The sequence below is a fragment of the Pseudophryne corroboree genome, chromosome 10, assembly GCF_028390025.1.
Source record: "Pseudophryne corroboree isolate aPseCor3 chromosome 10, aPseCor3.hap2, whole genome shotgun sequence".
Classification (NCBI taxonomy): domain Eukaryota; kingdom Metazoa; phylum Chordata; class Amphibia; order Anura; family Myobatrachidae; genus Pseudophryne; species Pseudophryne corroboree.
Window position 1 is genome coordinate 15,426,031 of NC_086453.1, and position 17,671 is coordinate 15,443,701.

Consider the following 17,671-nt stretch of genomic DNA (forward strand, 5'->3'; position numbering starts at 1 on the left):
GGTTAGGCTGTGGGAGGGGAGGGGTTAGGCTGCGGGAGGGGAGGGTTCGGCTATGATAGGGTAGAGTTATGGTTAGGCTGCGGGAGGGGAGGGTAAGGTTAGGCTGCTGGAGTGTAAGGTTAGGTTGCGGGAGAGTAGGGTTAGGATGAGAGTTTTCATCGGATGTCTCATCAGCTGACCGCCAGACCCAAAATACATGGCTGGAGCTGCTGGACCTGCTATACCAGGTAAGTTGCCACCAGAGACATTTTGCAGACATTCTAATCATGACGACACACCCACGTGAGAAGGCAGCCCCCACTTTGTAAGGCGAGAGACTAAGGGGTATATTCAACTAAAGTCGGATCCATTCCAACATGAATTTGTGGGAATGGATCTGACAGGACCTATTCAATGACCATCTCAATCCAACTTTAAAAAAAGTCGGATGGAGATGAGGGTGCGGGGAGCCGGGGGAGAGCAGCGGATACAGCAGCGTAGCCATAAGATGGGGTTCCACCGCCAGACCTCGCAGCAGCGTCCACCCGGCTCCAGCTAGCGGGACTTCGTCTGCTGTAGCCGGGAGGACGCTGGCGTGAGCGTCGGTGGTGCCCCATCCTCCGGCTACGCTACTGTATCCGCTGCTCTCCCCCGGCTCCCCGCACCCTCATCTCCATCCGACTTTTTTTAAAGTCGGATAGAGATGGTCGGATTTGGCCCCGCTTCTGACAGAAGCACGCGGATCAGCAGCTATTCCGCCGATCCACGCAGTTTCGACTTCAATTGAATATACCCCTAAACCTGCCCTGTAGGCTGCAAGAGGACAGGAAGCCGCTTCTCTGGATTAGACGGGAATTACGCGACACCTGATGATGTGCAGTGTACGCCGTTACCTGAGTGATAATAGCCGGGTTTGCCTTCAGGACGGAATCTTCCAGGAGAACCTGTGCGAACGTGTCCGTTCCTTCTCTCCCCAACCCGCTGGCGAACGCCTCCATGGCGGGAATGACGGTTGGGCACAGGGCTAGCCAATGCGCCAAGTCTCCCACAAACTTCAAGCAGAAATCCCTGCACATGGCGACAACGTATCATTATATTACGGCTGAGGGCTGACAATAGGGTGACGGCGGCGATTCCTTTCATTGGTTCAGGGATAACATCGTACCTCTGTTCTTTCTCTGGGTACAGCTGGGCCAGTGACAGGCCACAGAGGCCGGCATAGGCAAACCGAGACGGCTCGCTTAACGACCTCCCCAGCACGACCCGGGGAAGCGCGCTCTGTCCGTCTGACTCATCCTCCATGATGTCACCCAGGTGACCGCACCTACGCATAAAGCAAAATGATCAGGACTAAGCTCAGTGAATATATGATGAGGTGGGAAGTTACAGAGGCCTACTGAGACAGTACGACGTCAGGTGAACCGCCATACCGGCACAGCCAAATGTTGCACTGAAGGTGCGCCAAATTTATAATGCACAGAGAGTTAGGTGGGGTGTGTCCAAATTGCTATCAAAATTGCAGTGCAAGAATAAAGCTGCCCAGCATGTGTGGGCTACATGTAGAATCAGACCGTATTTACCCTACATGCAAAATAACTGCATGTATCCGCACTTCTTCCACTGTATCACGGTTTTCCAGGTCCACAATGACCTGCTTTTTCTTACTTTGTTCCTAAATCAGGCCCAGTGTTCCTGGGAATTATTCATTGTAAATAAGTATACAAGGAACTAACACACTGCGCTTTGGGCACCAAGCGCACTCCATGCGCACCGCACAGCAAGACAACGCCCCTAAAACATAAACGTCTTCACCGCTTTAGCTCATGTCTATTATCACTTCAACCAAAGGAAATCTCATTATGTACTGTTCTGTGTTGCCGTGCCGGCCAGTGTGTGGAGGGGAACACAGTGTATATGGCAGTGTATGGAGGTGACACAGTGTATATGGCTGTGTATGGAGGTGACACAGTGTACATGGCAGTGTATGGAGGTGACACAGTGTATATGGCAGTGTGTGGAGGGGAACACAGTGTATATGGCAGTGTATGGAGGTGACACAGTGTACATGGCAGTGTATGGAGGTGACACAGTGTATATGGCAGTGTGTGGAGGTGACACAGTGTACATGGCAGTGTATGGAGGTGACACAGTGTATATGGCAGTGTGTGGAGGGGAACACAGTGTATATGGCTGTGTGTGGAGGTGACACAGTGTACATGGCAGTGTATGGAGGTGACACAGTGTATATGGCAGTGTGTGGAGGGGAACACAGTGTATATGGCTGTGTATGGAGGTGACACAGTGTACATGGCAGTGTATGGAGGTGACACAGTGTATATGGCAGTGTGTGGAGATGACACAGTGTACATGGCAGTGTATGGAGGTGACACAGTGTATATGGCAGTGTGTGGAGGGGAACACAGTGTATATGGCAGTGTATGGAGGTGACACAGTGTATATGGCTGTGTATGGAGGTGACACAGTGTACATGGCAGTGTATGGAGGTGACACAGTGTATATGGCAGTGTGTGGAGGGGAACACAGTGTATATGGCAGTGTATGGAGGTGACACAGTGTATATGGCTGTGTATGGAGGTGACACAGTGTACATGGCAGTGTATGGAGGTGACACAGTGTACATGGCAGTGTGTGGAGGTGACACAGTGTACATGGCAGTGTGTGGAGGTGACACAGTGTACATGGCAGTGTGTGGAGGTGACACAGTGTATTTGGCAGTGTATGGAGGTGACACAGTGTATATGGCAGTGTGTGGAGGTGACACAGTGTATATGGCAGTGTGTGGGAACACAGTGTATATGGCAGTGTGTGGAGGGGAACACAGTGTATATGGCAGTGTATGGAGGTGACACAGTGTATATGGCAGTGTGTGGAGGTGACACAGTGTATATGGCAGTGTGCGGAGGTGACACAGTGTATATGGCAGTGTATGGAGGTGACACAGTGTATATGGCAGTGTGTGGAGGTGACACAGTGTATATGGCAGTGTGTGGAGGTGACACAGTGTATATGGCAGTGTATGGAGGTGACACAGTGTATATGGCAGTGTATGGAGGTGACACAGTGTATATGGCAGTGTGTGGAGGTGACACAGTGTATATGGCAGTGTATGGAGGTGACACAGTGTATATGGCAGTGTATGGAGGTGACACAGTGTATATGGCATTGTGTGGAGGTGACACAGTGTATAAGGCAGTGTGTGGAGGTGACAGTGTATGGAGGCGACACAGTGTATATGGCAGTGTGTGGAGGTGACACAGTGTATTTGGCAGTGTGTGGAAGTGACACAGTGTATTTGGCAGTGTGTGGAGGTGACACAGTGTATATGGCAGCGTGCGGAGGTGACACAGTGTCTATGGCAGCGTGCGGAGGTGACACAGTGTCTATGGCAGTGTGCGGAGGTGACACAGTGTCTATGGCAGTGTGTGGAGGTGACACAGTGTCTATAGCAGTGTGTGGAGGTGACACAGTGTATATGGCAGTGTGCGGAGGTGACACAGTGTACATGGCAGTGTGCGGAGGTGACACAGTGTCTATGGCAGTGTATGGAGGTGACACAGTGTCTATAGCAGTGTATGGAGGTGACACAGTGTCTATAGCAGTGTGTGGAGGTGACACAGTGTATTTGGCAGTGTGCGGAGGTGACACAGTGTATACGGCAGTGTGTGGAGGTGACACAGTGTACATGGCAGTGTACGGAGGTGACAGTGTATATGGCAGTGTGCGGAGGTGAGTGTATATGGCAGCGTGCAAAGGTGACACAGTGTATACGGCAGTGTGTGGAGGTGACACAGTGTACATGGCAGTGTGCGGAGGTGACAGTGTATATGGCAGTGTGCGGAGGTGACAGTGTATATGGCAGTGTGCGGAGGTGACAGTGTATGCGGCAGTGTGTGGAGGTGACAGTGTATGCGGCAGTGTGCGGAGGTGACACAGTGTACATGGCAGTGTGCGAAGGTGACAGTGTATATGGCAGTGTGCGGAGGTGACAGTGTATATGGCAGCGTGTGGAGGTGACAGTGTATATGGCAGTGTGTGGAGGTGACAGTGTATATGGCAGTGTGCGGAGATGGCAGTGTGTGGAGGTGACAGTGTATGCGGCAGTGTGCGGAGGTGACACAGTGTACATGGCAGTGTGAGGAGGTGACAGTGTATATGGCAGTGTGCGGAAGTGACAGTGTATATGGCAGTGTGCGGAGGTGACAGTGTATATGGCAGCGTGTGGAGGTGACACTTTGTATACACAGCACTGTACACACTATATACAGCACGTCTCCTCCCAGCACTGTAATGAAGAGGAGTTACCCAGGGCGGTATCCGGATGATAAATAGACACCATATGTTAGACAGACATTAGGGCGACAGGGTCAAAATATATCACAATATGATACAGTGTTACGATATTACACCCAGACACAGCGTAACGTGTGACCTCCCGGCTCCTATACACAGCACCTGCCTCTGTATTATCACACGCCCCGCACCATCACACAGCTCCCGCATCTCACCCGTCACCACCGCTGTGCCCCCGCTCACACCGTCCCGGAACCGCTGCCCGGCACACCAGGCCGCATCTGCGCAATCAGCGTAACTCTCCGGGAATCCCAAAGCTACGCTCTTAGAGCAGCCGCTGACACGTTCCCCGCGGCCCGAGGTTACGCCAAATGCCTGGCGGACGCCGCGCTGGGTTTGTAGAATGGGAAGAGTTACGCTGTTTACGCTGCGGGAGGACTTTGAGCCTCCACTGGGCGGTTGCCATGGGGACAGGTGACTTCACCTGGTGCTGCTGCGACACCTGGCACAGGTGCTATAATCTGCCAGCATGTTATTATGAGACACACACACACACACACACACACACACTCACACACACACACACACACACACACACACACACACACACACACACACACACCCCCCCCCCCCCCCCCCCCCTGATTCAGATGTGCATGCAATGTCGGGCGCTGTGGGGCGATTTGTGTGCCCCTGCGTATGCGCCAAAGCCGCACCAGCTAATAATTAGCGATTGCGGACGCACAGAGGATTTATTCGCAGAGTCAGTGGCAGGTAGCCGGCGTCTTGGGGAGGTAACGGGAGTGCTAGTATAACGCGGGCATGTCAGAACCGTTTTCTGGACGTTGCATAGTCACCCGCTGCGAATCCGCTCGCAGCTAGGGACGCCTGTCAGAGATGACCGATTCGCACAGCAGCTGCTTCTGCGGATACGGTTGCTGTGCAAAAATACGCCTCCTGCCAGCATCACAGACAATGCGTCCGGCCATATGAGCCTAAGCGCACTCAGAATGGCCACCTACTGCACGCTTGCAATGCGGGAGACGCAGGCACTGGCCTCGCCTCTCCCAGAAAACAGGGCCGACACCCCCTGTTTTCTGGAAGCAAAGGCAGCGCCGCCCCATCTCGACCTTCAAACGTCTGCAGCACGTCGGCCATGAAACGGCTTGGGGGAATTGCGAGCAATCTCGCAGGACGTGTGTAGCACACGCGCAATCCCACAAACACCGGAAATGTACATAGACCAACAGGTTTGCATACATCTGTGAATCAAGCCCTAAGACAGTATAGGTGCTCAGAGGTCCGGTGGTCTGACTGACCGCTGTGCGCCTGAATCTCCTGCTTTATGTGTGTGAGTAGTGTACGTGAGACGCTGGTGGTGGGTGGCTCTGTGCGCAAGACGGCGGCTGAGCCATTAGTCCACTGCAAACAAAGCTGCAGCTCTGAATCAAGCCCGCTGCAATGTCTGCATCTTACAGCCCACCCCATACTGACACCCAGGGACTGATCCGGAGTGCAGGCAGATCATGTGACGCTGCGATGCAACCGCTTCAGGTCACCTCGAAGTCTCCACCATGAAGCGTCGTCTCAAGTCATAGCGATGTTGTTATGACCTTTATGTGGTGACATTTTTAATTCTTAGAACTAGTTCCAAATTGTGCCACTGAGGAAGTGGGCAGGTTCCGTCAGACTGGGCTACATCAATGGCATTCTGGGGGAGCTCACAGATATTTTGGGGTCACACAGACACTCTGGGACAGACGGCCAGTGTGGCTTAGGTTAGTTATGTACGCTATAGCTAGGAATGAGCATGTCAATTGACTCACTGCTACGAGGGACTTAGGGGAGAGAAGCGAACCTACCTGCTTGCAGCTAGCTTGGGCTTCTAGGCTACTGGACACCATTAGCTCCAGAGGGATCGAACACAGGCCCAGCCTCGGTCGTCCGGTCCCGGAGCCGCGCCGCCGTCCCCCTTGCAGAGCCAGAAGCAAGAAGAACATCCTGGAAATCGGCGGCTGAAGACTCCGGTCTTCATTAAGGTAGCGCACAGCACTGCAGCTGTGCGCCATTGCTCCCTATGCACACCACATACTCCGGTCACTGATGGGTGCAGGGCGCTGGGGGGGGGCGCCCTGGGCTGCAATTAGAGTACCTTTTATTGGCAAACAGCACATAATATAGTCTAAAAAACTATATATGTGCAAAAATCCCCTGCCATAATATTACTATAAGAGCGGGAGAAGTCCGCTGATAAGGGGGCGGGGCTATCTCCCTCAGCACACTGGCGCCATTTCCTCTTCACAGCTCCGCTGGAAGACAGCTCCCCAGGCTCTCCCCTGCAGTTTCCAGGCTCAAAGGGTAAAAAAGAGAGGGGGGGCACTAAATTTAGGCGCAAACTGTGTATGTAAAGCAGCTATAGGGAAAAATCACTTTGTGTTAGTGTAAATCCCTGATTATATAGCGCTGTGGTGTGTGCTGGCATACTCTCTCTCTGTCTCCCCAAAGGACTTTGTGGGGTCCTGTCCTCAGTCAGAGCATTCCCTGTGTGTGTGCGGTGTGTCGGTACGGCTGTGTCGACATGTTTGATGAGGAGGCTTATGTGGAGGCGGAGCAGGTGCCGATAAATGTGATGTCACCCCCTGCGGGGTCGACACCAGAGTGGATGGATATGTGGAAGGTTTTACACGACAGTGTCAACTCCTTGCATAAAAGGTTCGATGACATAACAGCTGTGGGACAGCCGGCTTCTCAGCCAGTGCCTGCCCAGGCGTCTCAAAGGCCATCAGGGGCTCAAAAACGCCCGCTACCTCAGATGGCAGACACAGATGTCGACACAGAGTCTGACTCCAGTGTCGACGAGGACGAGACTAATGTACATTCCACTAGGGCCATCCGTTGCATGATTACGGCAATGAAAAATGTGTTGCACATTTCTGACATTAACCCGGTTACCACTAAAAAGGGTATTATGTTTGGGGAGAAAAAGCAACCAGTGGTTTTTCCCCCATCAGATGAGTTGAATGAAGTGTGTGAAGAAGTGTGGGCTTCCCCCGATAAGAAACTAGTGATTTCTAAAAAGTTACTGATGGCGTACCCTTTCCCGCCAGAGGACAGGTTACGTTGGGAGACATCCCCGAGGGTGGATAAGGCGCTCACACGCTTGTCAAAAAAGGTGGCACTGCCGTCTCAGGATACGGCCGCCTTAAAGGAGCCTGCGGATAGAAAGCAGGAGGCTATCCTGAAGTCTGTATATACACACTCAGGTACTATACTGAGACCTGCAATTGCTTCAGCTTGGATGTGTAGTGCTGCAGCAGCTTGGTCCGATACCCTGTCGGAAAATATTGATACCCTCGACAGGGATACGATTTTGCTAACCATAGAGCATATTAAAGACGTCGTCTTATATATGGGAGATGCACAGAGGGATATTTGCCGGCTGGCATCTAGAATTAATGCAATGTCCATTTCTGCCAGGAGAGTATTATGGACTCGGCAGTGGACAGGTGATGCGGATTCTAAAAGGCACATGGAGGTATTGCCTTACAAGGGTGAGGAATTGTTTGGGGATGGTCTCTCGGACCTCGTTTCCACAGCAACAGCTGGGAAGTCGACATTTTTACCTCAGGTTCCCTCACAGCCTAAGAAAGCACCGTATTATCAGGTACAGTCCTTTCGGCCCCAGAAAGGCAAGCGGGTTAAAGGCGCGTCCTTTCTGCCCAGAGGCAGGGGTAGAGGGAAAAAGCTGCACCATACAGCCAGTTCCCAAGAACAAAAATCCTCCCCTGCTTCCACTAAGTCCACCGCATGACTCTGGGGCTCCACTGGTGGAGCCAGGTGCGGTGGGGGCCCGTCTCCGGAATTTCAGCGACCAGTGGGTTCGCTCACGGGTGGATCTCTGGGTTCTACAAGTGGTATCTCAGGGATACAAGCTGGAATTCGAGACGTCTCCCCCTCGCCGTTACCTCAAATCAGCCTTGCCAGCTACTCCCCAGGACAGGGAGGTAGTACTGGCGGCAATTCACAAGCTGTACCTCCAGCAGGTGATAATAAAAGTTCCCCTCCTTCAACAGGGACGGGGTTACTATTCCACAATGTTTGTGGTACCGAAACCAGACGGTTCGGTGAGACCCATTCTAAATTTGAAATCCTTGAACACTTATATAAGGAAGTTCAAGTTCAAAATGGAATCGCTCAGGGCGGTTATTGCAAACCTGGAAGAGGGGGATTACATGGTATCACTGGACATCAAGGATGCTTACCTACATGTCCCCATTTACCCACCTCACCAGGTGTACCTCCGTTTTGTGGTACAGGACTGCCATTACCAATTCCAGACGTTGCTGTTTGGTCTGTCCACGGCACCGAGGGTATTTACCAAAGTAATGGCCGAAATGATGATACTCCTTCGAAAGAAGGGAGTTATAATTATCCCGTACTTGGACGATCTCCTTATAAAGGCGAGGTCCAGGGAGCAGTTGTTGGTCGGAGTAGCACTATCTCAGGAAGTGCTACAACAGCACGGCTGGATTCTGAATATCCCGAAGTCGCAGCTGGTTCCTACGACGCGTCTGCTGTTCCTGGGTATGATTCTGGACACAGAACAGAAGAAGGTGTTTCTCCCGGAGGAGAAGGCCAAGGAGTTGTCATCTCTGGTCAGAGACCTCCTAAAACCAAAACAGGTGTCGGTGCATCACTGCACGCGAGTCCTGGGAAAGATGGTAGCTTCTTACGAGGCAATTCCATTCGGCAGATTCCATGCACGGATCTTTCAGTGGGATCTGTTAGACAAGTGGTCCGGATCGCATCTTCAGATGCATCGGCTGATCACCCTGTCCCCGAGGGCCAGGGTGTCTCTGCTGTGGTGGCTGCAGAGTGCTCATCTACTCGAGGGCCGCAGATTCGGCATACAGGACTGGGTCCTGGTGACCACGGATGCAAGCCTCCGAGGTTGGGGGGCAGTCACTCAGGGAAGAAACTTCCAAGGACAATGGTCGAGTCAGGAAGCTTCCCTACACATAAATATTCTGGAACTAAGGGCCATTTACAATGCCCTAAGTCAGGCAAGACCCCTGCTTCAAAACCAGCCGGTGCTGATTCAGTCAGACAACATCACGGCGGTCGCCCATGTAAACCGACAGGGCGGCACAAGAAGCAGGATGACGATGGCAGAAGCCACAAGGATTCTCCGATGGGCGGAAAATCACGTGATAGCACTGTCAGCAGTGTTCATTCCGGGAGTGGACAACTGGGAAGCAGACTTCCTCAGCAGGCACGACCTCCACCCGGGAGAGTGGGGACTTCATCCAGAAGTCTTCCAGCTGATTGTAAATTGTTGGGAAAGGCCACAGGTGGACATGATGGCGTCCCGCCTCAACAAAAAGCTAAAAAGATATTGCGCCAGGTCAAGGGACCCTCAGGCGATAGCTGTGGACGCTCTAGTGACACCGTGGGTGTACCAGGCGGTTTATGTGTTCCCTCCTCTTCCTCTCATACCAAAGGTACTGAGGATAATAAGAAAGAGAGGAGTAAGAACTATTCTCGTCGTTCCGGATTGGCCAAGAAGGACTTGGTACCCGGAACTGCAACAGCAGGGGCCCTGTCTGTTCCTAGACTTACCGCGGCTGCGTTTGACGGCATGGCGGTTGAACGCCGGATCCTGATGGAAAAGGGCATTCCGGTTGAAGTCATTCCTACGCTGATAAAAGCTAGGAAGGATGTGACAGCAAAACATTATCACCGCATATGGCGAAAATATGTTGCTTGGTGTGAGGCTATGAAGGCCCCAACAGAAGAATTTCAGCTGGGTCGATTTCTGCACTTCCTACAGTCAGGAGTGACTATGGGCCTAAAATTAGGATCCATTAAAGTCCAGATTTCGGCCCTGTCTATTTTCTTTCAGAAAGAACTGGCTTCACTGCCTGAAGTTCAGACGTTTGTTAAGGGTGTGCTGCATATTCAGCCCCCTTTTGTGCCCCCAGTGGCACCTTGGGATCTCAACGTTGTGTTGGATTTCCTAAAATCACATTGGTTTGAGCCGCTTCAGACCGTGGAGTTGAAATATCTCACGTGGAAAGTGGTCATGCTTTTGGCCTTGGCTTCGGCTAGGCGTGTGTCAGAATTGGCGGCTTTGTCATGTAAAAGCCCCTATCTGATCTTCCATATAGACAGGGCAGAATTGAGGATTCGTCCCCAATTTCTCCCTAAGGTGGTATCAGCGTTTCATTTGGACCAACCTATTGTGGTGCCTGCGGCTACTCGGGATTTGGAGGCTTCCAAGTTGCTGGACGTAGTCCGGGCCCTGAAAATCTATGTTTCCAGGACGGCTAGAGTCAGAAAAACTGACTCGATGTTTATCCTGCATGCACCCAACAAGCTGGGTGCTCCTGCTTCAAAGCAGACTATTGCTCGCTGGATCTGTTGCACGATTCAACTTGCACATTCTGCGGCTGGACTGCCGCATCCTAAATCAGTCAAAGCCCATTCCACGAGGAAGGTGGGCTCTTCTTGGGCGGCTGCCTGAGGGGTCTCGGCTTTACAACTTTGCCGAGCTGCTACCTGGTCGGGATCAAACACGTTTGCAAAATTCTACAAGTTTGATACCCTGGCTGAGGAGGACCTTGAGTTTGCTCATTCGGTGCTGCAGAGTCATCCGCACTCTCCCGCCCGTTTGGGAGCTTTGGTATAATCCCCATGGTCCTTACGGAGTACCCAGCATCCACTAGGACGTCAGAGAAAATAAGAATTTACTCACCGGTAATTCTATTTCTCGTAGTCCGTAGTGGATGCTGGGAGCCCGTCCCAAGTGCGGATTGTCTGCAATACTTGTATATAGTTATTGCTTAACTAAAGGGTTATTGTTATGAGCCATCTGTTCAGTGAGGCTCAGTTGTTATTCATACTGTCAACTGGGTATAGTTATCACGAGTTGTACGGTGTGATTGGTGTGGCTGGTATGAGTCTTACCCTGGATTCCAAATCCTTTCCTTGTAGTGTCAGCTCTTCCGGGCACAGTATCCTAACTGAGGTCTGGAGGAGGGGCATAGAGGGAGGAGCCAGTGCACCCCAGATAGGACCTAATCTTTCTTTTAGAGTGCCCAGTCTCCTGCGGAGCCCGTCTATTCCCCATGGTCCTTACGGAGTACCCAGCATCCACTACGGACTACGAGAAATAGAATTACCGGCGAGTAAATTCTTATTTTTACCCTCCATGTGGGTTACGATAGACCAAGAATGTTGTTAAATACATATATTGAAGGAAAGAAAACAGTGGGCAAAGATTATGATGCCGTTTCTGTTGTACAGCAATACAAATAATATTACTAAGAAGAGACAAAGGGGGTCATTCCGAGTTGATCGCTAGCTGCATTTGTTCGCAGCGATCAGGCTAAAAAATGGCAGTTCTGCGCATGCGTATGCGGCGCAATGCGCACGCACCAAGGGGGTCATTCCGAGTTGTTCGCTCGTTATTTTTTCGCTACGGAGCGATTAGTCGCAAACTGCGCATGCGCAATGTACGCAGAGCGCCTGCGCCAAGTAAATTAGCACAAAAGTTTGGTAATTTACTCACGGCGTAACAAAGGCCCTCATTCCGAGTCGTTCGCTCGGTAATTTTCATCGCATCGCAGTGAAATTCCGCTTAGTACGCATGCGCAATAATCGCACTGCGACTGCGCCAAGTAATTTTACAATGAAGATAGTATTTTTACTCACGGCTTTTTCCTCGCTCCGGCGATCGTAGTGTGATTGACAGGAAATGGGTGTTACTGGGCGGAAACACGGCGTTTTCGGGGCGTGTGGATAAAAACGCTACCGTTTCCGGAAAAAACGCAGGAGTGGCCGGAGAAACGGGGGAGTGTCTGGGCGAACGCTGGGTGTGTTTATGACGTCAAACCAGGAACGACAAGCACTGAACTGATCGCAGATGCCGAGTAAGTCTGAACCTACTCTGAAACTGCTAAGTAGTTTGTAATCGCAATATTGCGAATACATCGGTCGCAATTTTAAGAAGCTAAGATACACTCCCAGTAGGCGTAGGCTTAGCCTGAGCAACTCTGCTAAATTCTCCTTGCGAGCGATCAACTCGGAATGAGGGCCAAAGTTTTTTCATCGCTCTGCTGATCGTAGTGTGATTGACAGGAAGTGGGAGTGGCTGGAGAAACGGGGGAGTGGTTGGGCAAACGCTGGGTGTGTTTGTGACGTCAAACCAGGAACGAAAAGGACTGAGCTGGTCACAGTGGCATAGTAAGTCTGGAGCTACTCAGAAACTGCGGGTTAATCGTTACGAGAAAATTAGCGAAGCTTTCGTTAGCAAATCTGCTAAGCTAAGATACACTCCCAGTAGGCGTAGGCTTAGCGTGTGCAATGCTGCTAAAAGCATCTAACAAGCGAACAACTCGGAATGACCCCCCCATGTACGGGCACAACGAACGATGCCGTTTTGCACAGGGTCTAGCGATGCATTTCAGTTGCACTGGTTGCCGCAGAGTGATTGACATGAAGTGGGCGTTTCTGGGTGGCAACTGATCATTTTCAGGGAGTGTGTGGAAAAACGCAGGCGTGCCAGGAAAAACGCAGGCGTGGCTGGGCGAACGCTGGGCGGGTTTGTGACGTCAAATCCGGAACTGAATAGTCTGAAGTGATCGCAAGCGCTGAGTAGGTTTTGAGCTACTCTGAAACTATACCAAAAAAATGTGTAGCCGCTCTGCGATACAACCGTCCGCACTTCTGCTAAGCTAAAATACACTCCCAGTGGGCGGCGGCATAGCGTTTGCACGGCTGCTAAAAACTGCTAGCGAGTGATCAACTCGGAATGACCACCAATATCTTTAGCCGCTCATTACGAATGATGAGGTAAAGCAGCGAAGACATTGGTAGGATTGTCCACTTTCCCCTGCCTTCCAGCTGCAATCCAGCAGTGCTTGCTTTGACGCGTTTCACACAGTCATGTGCTCTCTCTCTCTCTCTCAATGAATTGAGTGGATTTAACGTGTAATGAGCAGCTACATGTGTTATCTTGCAAGTGATGCTATACAATACATTGAAGTGCCTAAAGTCATGGGGTAGGTGCCTGGTATCGTGAAAGACCCCGTCTGGCTACAGCGAAGTGCAGCAACTCAACATGGCATTGATTCCACAAGTGAACGGAAGAAAGATGTTGACCCATGTCATCTCGATAGCTTCCCACAGCTGCCTGATATTTGTAAGTCCTGGAGCTTGGGTACGAATGGACCTCTCCGCCATGTCCCATAAATGCTGGATTGGGTTCATGTCGGGCGAACGTGGTGACTACACCATTCATCGGAACGCTCCAGAATGCTCATCGAACCAACACTGCACAACTTGGGACCAATAACACAGTGCATTATCATAGCGGTTACCAGTCAATGATGTGTTCAGGCGGACCCAACCCATGCCATGTGAACACAACCCACACCACTATGGAACCACCACCAGCCTACACGTTGACTTGTTGACAACTGGGGTCCATGGCTTCATGGGATCTGCACCACACCTGAACCCTACAATCAACCCAAAACAACTGGAACTGTGACTCATCAGACCATGCCACATGTTGCCATTCCCCCAGACTCCAATTAGCTACGTCACGAGCCCAGGTGAGGCGCTATGTGCGATGTTGGGCTCTCTGATGAGTCTTCTGCTCCCATATCCCATGGAAGCTGAAGAACACTGCACTGACCTGCTGGATATGCATCTGGAACCTCCTGCATTGAATGTGGATGTGATATGAGCCAGTGTCGCTTGTCTATTACTATGGACAACTCTGGCCAGACACTGCTGATCACGATCATTAAGCACCTGCTGTCAGCCACTGCGCTCTCCACGGTGGGTGGTGATGCCTTCCATGAGGTAAACATGTGACATCATAGATCGAGGAATGCAGAATGCACAACTTTGGATATGGAATGTCCATACGTCAGGCACCTCATATCATGACCCGTTCAAACTCCGATAATTCACGTTGCCTAGCCATGAGCAGCCTAGCTGGGGTTCAAACTGACTCACGAGCTGTCAGATTACAACAGATGCAGGTCTGGCAATTTCCAAGTCTTCACAGTACGGTGGCGCCACCTACCATTACCTTTACATAATGTTATCCCATGACTTCTGGCAATTCAGATTAGGTACTGCATTCTAACTTGAAGCTTTCCTTCTTCACACGCCCATGCTAGGGTACTATGAAGACCCAGTTCTACATGTAAGACACTGGGAGCCTTTTGGAAGCACATACAGAAGTAAGGGGCAGATGTATGAAAAACGTCCTAATGGACGTTATGTGCCTGGGGCCGTATCACCACATTATCGTGTATCACCAGTGTGGCCGCCAATGTGGGAGGGCGTTGTCTTACCTGTCCTGCGATAGCACACCTTCCACATCGGCTCGGCGACGCAGTGTGTGTGCATGTGTCCTTCTCACCTGCGTCCTGTCTGCGCCGCCGGAGGCCCCCGGCGCATGTGCAGTAAGGCTTTGTGGACCAGCAGAAGAATGTCCACGTTCAATAAAGTTTATTTTAAAAAATAATGAAAAAAAACTAAGCCAGTGCACATTTTGCACACATCGCTTGCCTGGAGAGGCGTTCCGGCCCGGCGGCTTTACGAGACGAAAAGTGACAGCAGAGGCAATCATACATTGCCTCTGCTCTTCGTCTCCCATTGTCGTCTGCAGGGAAGCGGGAAGCGGCGGTGGCGCGCAGCAGCCACAGCACACGCCGTTAACACGCCGTTGATACATTAATGGGATGCGGTAACTGCAGGCTTTACGTGAGCTGTGGACAGCAGAAACCACAGCACACTTTTATACATCTGCCCCTAATTTCCAAATACCTTTTCACTTTGTTATGAATTACCCATTCCACCACAGCCCAGGGAATTCGGGAAGAGGTGTGCTCTTTTTCAGCACCAGTGCAGTGAAATGTGGACCGTGCTGGTGACAGGGGAGATTATTTTGTTTTTATCGCGTGTTCTGATCTTCAATGAAATTTGCTGTGATTTGTGACTTTTGCACCAAAAGCCATCTAAGTTATTAATGGTAGAATTTCTGGGGCATCAATGGTGGTCAACCTGTAATATTTTTATTGTGTATGGTCAAACGCACACACCTGGTTTATTTTTTTTTTCTCTTGGTTTGTCAATAGAAGAGGCTGGCTACTTCTTCACCAGGTGGCTGCTAACCATCAGATATAGTAACTCATCTGTCTGCACAGGCGCCAATAGACCCTTTTCATTCTCTTTCTGGTCACTAGAATGCTTTCTGTACATTATATGGCGGTCACTAGAATGCTCTCTGTACGTTATATGGCGGTCACTAGAATGCTTTCTGTACATTATATGGCAGTCACTAGAATGCTCTCTGTACATTATATGGCGGTCACTAAAATGCTCTCCGTACATTATATGGCAGTCACTAAAATGATCCCTGTACATTATATGGCAGTCACTAAAATGCTCTCTGTACATTATATGGTGGTCACTAGAATGCTCTGTACGTTATATGGCAGTCACTAGAATGCTCTCTGTACGTTATATGGCGGTCACTAAAATGCTCTCTGAACATTATATGGCAGTCACTAAAATGCTCTCTGTACATTATATGGCGGTCACTAGAATGCTCTCTGTACATTATATGGTGGTCACTAGAATGCTCTCTACATTATATTGATGCTTTCAGTACATTGTAAGGAGGTCACTAAAATGCTCTCTGTACATTATATGGCAGTCACTAAAATGCTCTCTGTACATTATATGGCGGTCACTAGAATGCTCTCTGTATGTTATATGGCGGTCACTAGAATGCTCTCTACATTATATTGATGCCACTAGAATGCTTTCAGTACATTGTATGGCAGTCACTAGAATACTTTCTGTACACTTTATGGTGATCACTAAAATGCTCTCTGTATTTTGTATGACCATCACTAGAATGCTCTCTGTACACTGTATGGTGCTCACTAGGATGCTCTCTTTACACTGTACAGCGGTCACTAGAATGAGCTCTGTATGTTGTATGGCGGGCACTAGAATGCTCTCTGTACACTGTATGGCGGTCACTAGAATGATCTCTGTATGTTGTATGGCGGGCACTAGAATGCTTTCTGTACATTATATGTAGGCCCTGGTTTCTACTTGCACTATATTCTTAACTAAACACTTAATATGTTTACTAGTAATCAATACTAAGTATTTAAAAAGACAAAACACCACAACCTCAATTACTGCTACCAGTAATTTGTTTTAGTCTGACACGTATTAGACTGATCTCAGTGGCCATATAACTGATTATTGTTACGTTACAATATTTGCTTTATTGACAATAGACAAACCTGAAGAAGTCACATTGTGTGTAGTATTTATACTGGAGAGTGCTGATTACATCCCATATATTACACCAGGCATTCCCAACCACGGTCCTCAAGGCACACCAACAGTGCAGGTTTTAGTGATATCCAGGCTTCAGCACAGATGGTTAAATCAAAATAACTGAGGTACTAATGAAGTCACCTGTGTTCAAGCCTGGATATCACTAAAACCAGGACTGTTAGTGTGCCTTGAGGACCGTGGTTGGGAAACACTGTATTACACAGTACACAGAGGAGATCGCTTATGCAGCGCACTCTTTGCTCACCCCAAAAGCTGTGGCTTGTTACCAAAATCAGGATGGTGCTTACTACAGACGGCAGTTTTGTGTATCTGAATCATTTTATTGCATTGCCCAGAGTACATCTGGAAACGCGTTTCGCCATTGTTGTGCAACATGGTTCAAACAATTTCCAGTAAAAGTATAGGACAAGCCCTGATGGCCGCAAGGTTTGTACTGCTACGGAATTAAAGTCCTTTAGAGTGGAAAAGTGCATGACTATCCGAGTGGGGCAAGTGAGTAGCCATAAATATAAGTCCTCTATCTGGAAACATTGGGCATCGTGCCTCAAAATGAGACATATAACGCTTCTCTTCCATATACATACATACATATATATCACATAGGGCACACTGCAGACTATATATATCACATAGGGCACACTGCATTCTATATATCATATAGGGCACATTGCAGCCTATATATATATATCACATAGCATATGTTACAGTATATAACGGCGTACGTTGCAGTATATATATATATCACATAGCGTACATTGCAGTCCATATATCAGATAGCGCACACTGCAGTCCATATATCACAAACTGTACTGTACATTGCAGCATATATATATATCTATATACATATATAACATAGCACGCATTGCAGTCAATGTATCATATACATTGTAGTATATATTTCACATAGTGTACGTTGCAGTATATATATCCACATAGCATACGTTGCAGTCCATACATCACATACTGTAGCGCACATTGCAGT

General features: G+C 49.7%; 1 protein-coding gene across 4 annotated transcripts in view; it reads right to left on the reverse strand.

The window, feature by feature from the left end:
* TMCO4 (transmembrane and coiled-coil domains 4) overlaps window positions 1-17,671 on the reverse strand; it is a 146,734-nt gene that overhangs the window by 103,020 nt on the left and 26,043 nt on the right. Inside the window, exons 1-3 of one of the 4 annotated variants that reach the window (XM_063942145.1) lie at window positions 5,036-5,121; window positions 1,145-1,303; window positions 873-1,047 (exon numbers count right to left, since the gene is read on the reverse strand). In XM_063942145.1, the coding sequence (XP_063798215.1) occupies window positions 873-1,047; window positions 1,145-1,281 (312 nt within the window). In that variant the 5' untranslated portion in view covers window positions 1,282-1,303; window positions 5,036-5,121. Of the gene's footprint in view, window positions 1-872; window positions 1,048-1,144; window positions 1,304-4,505; window positions 4,737-5,035; window positions 5,122-17,671 lie in introns of those variants that run through there. The other 3 variants (XM_063942146.1, XM_063942143.1, XM_063942144.1) reach the window with 3 other exon arrangements.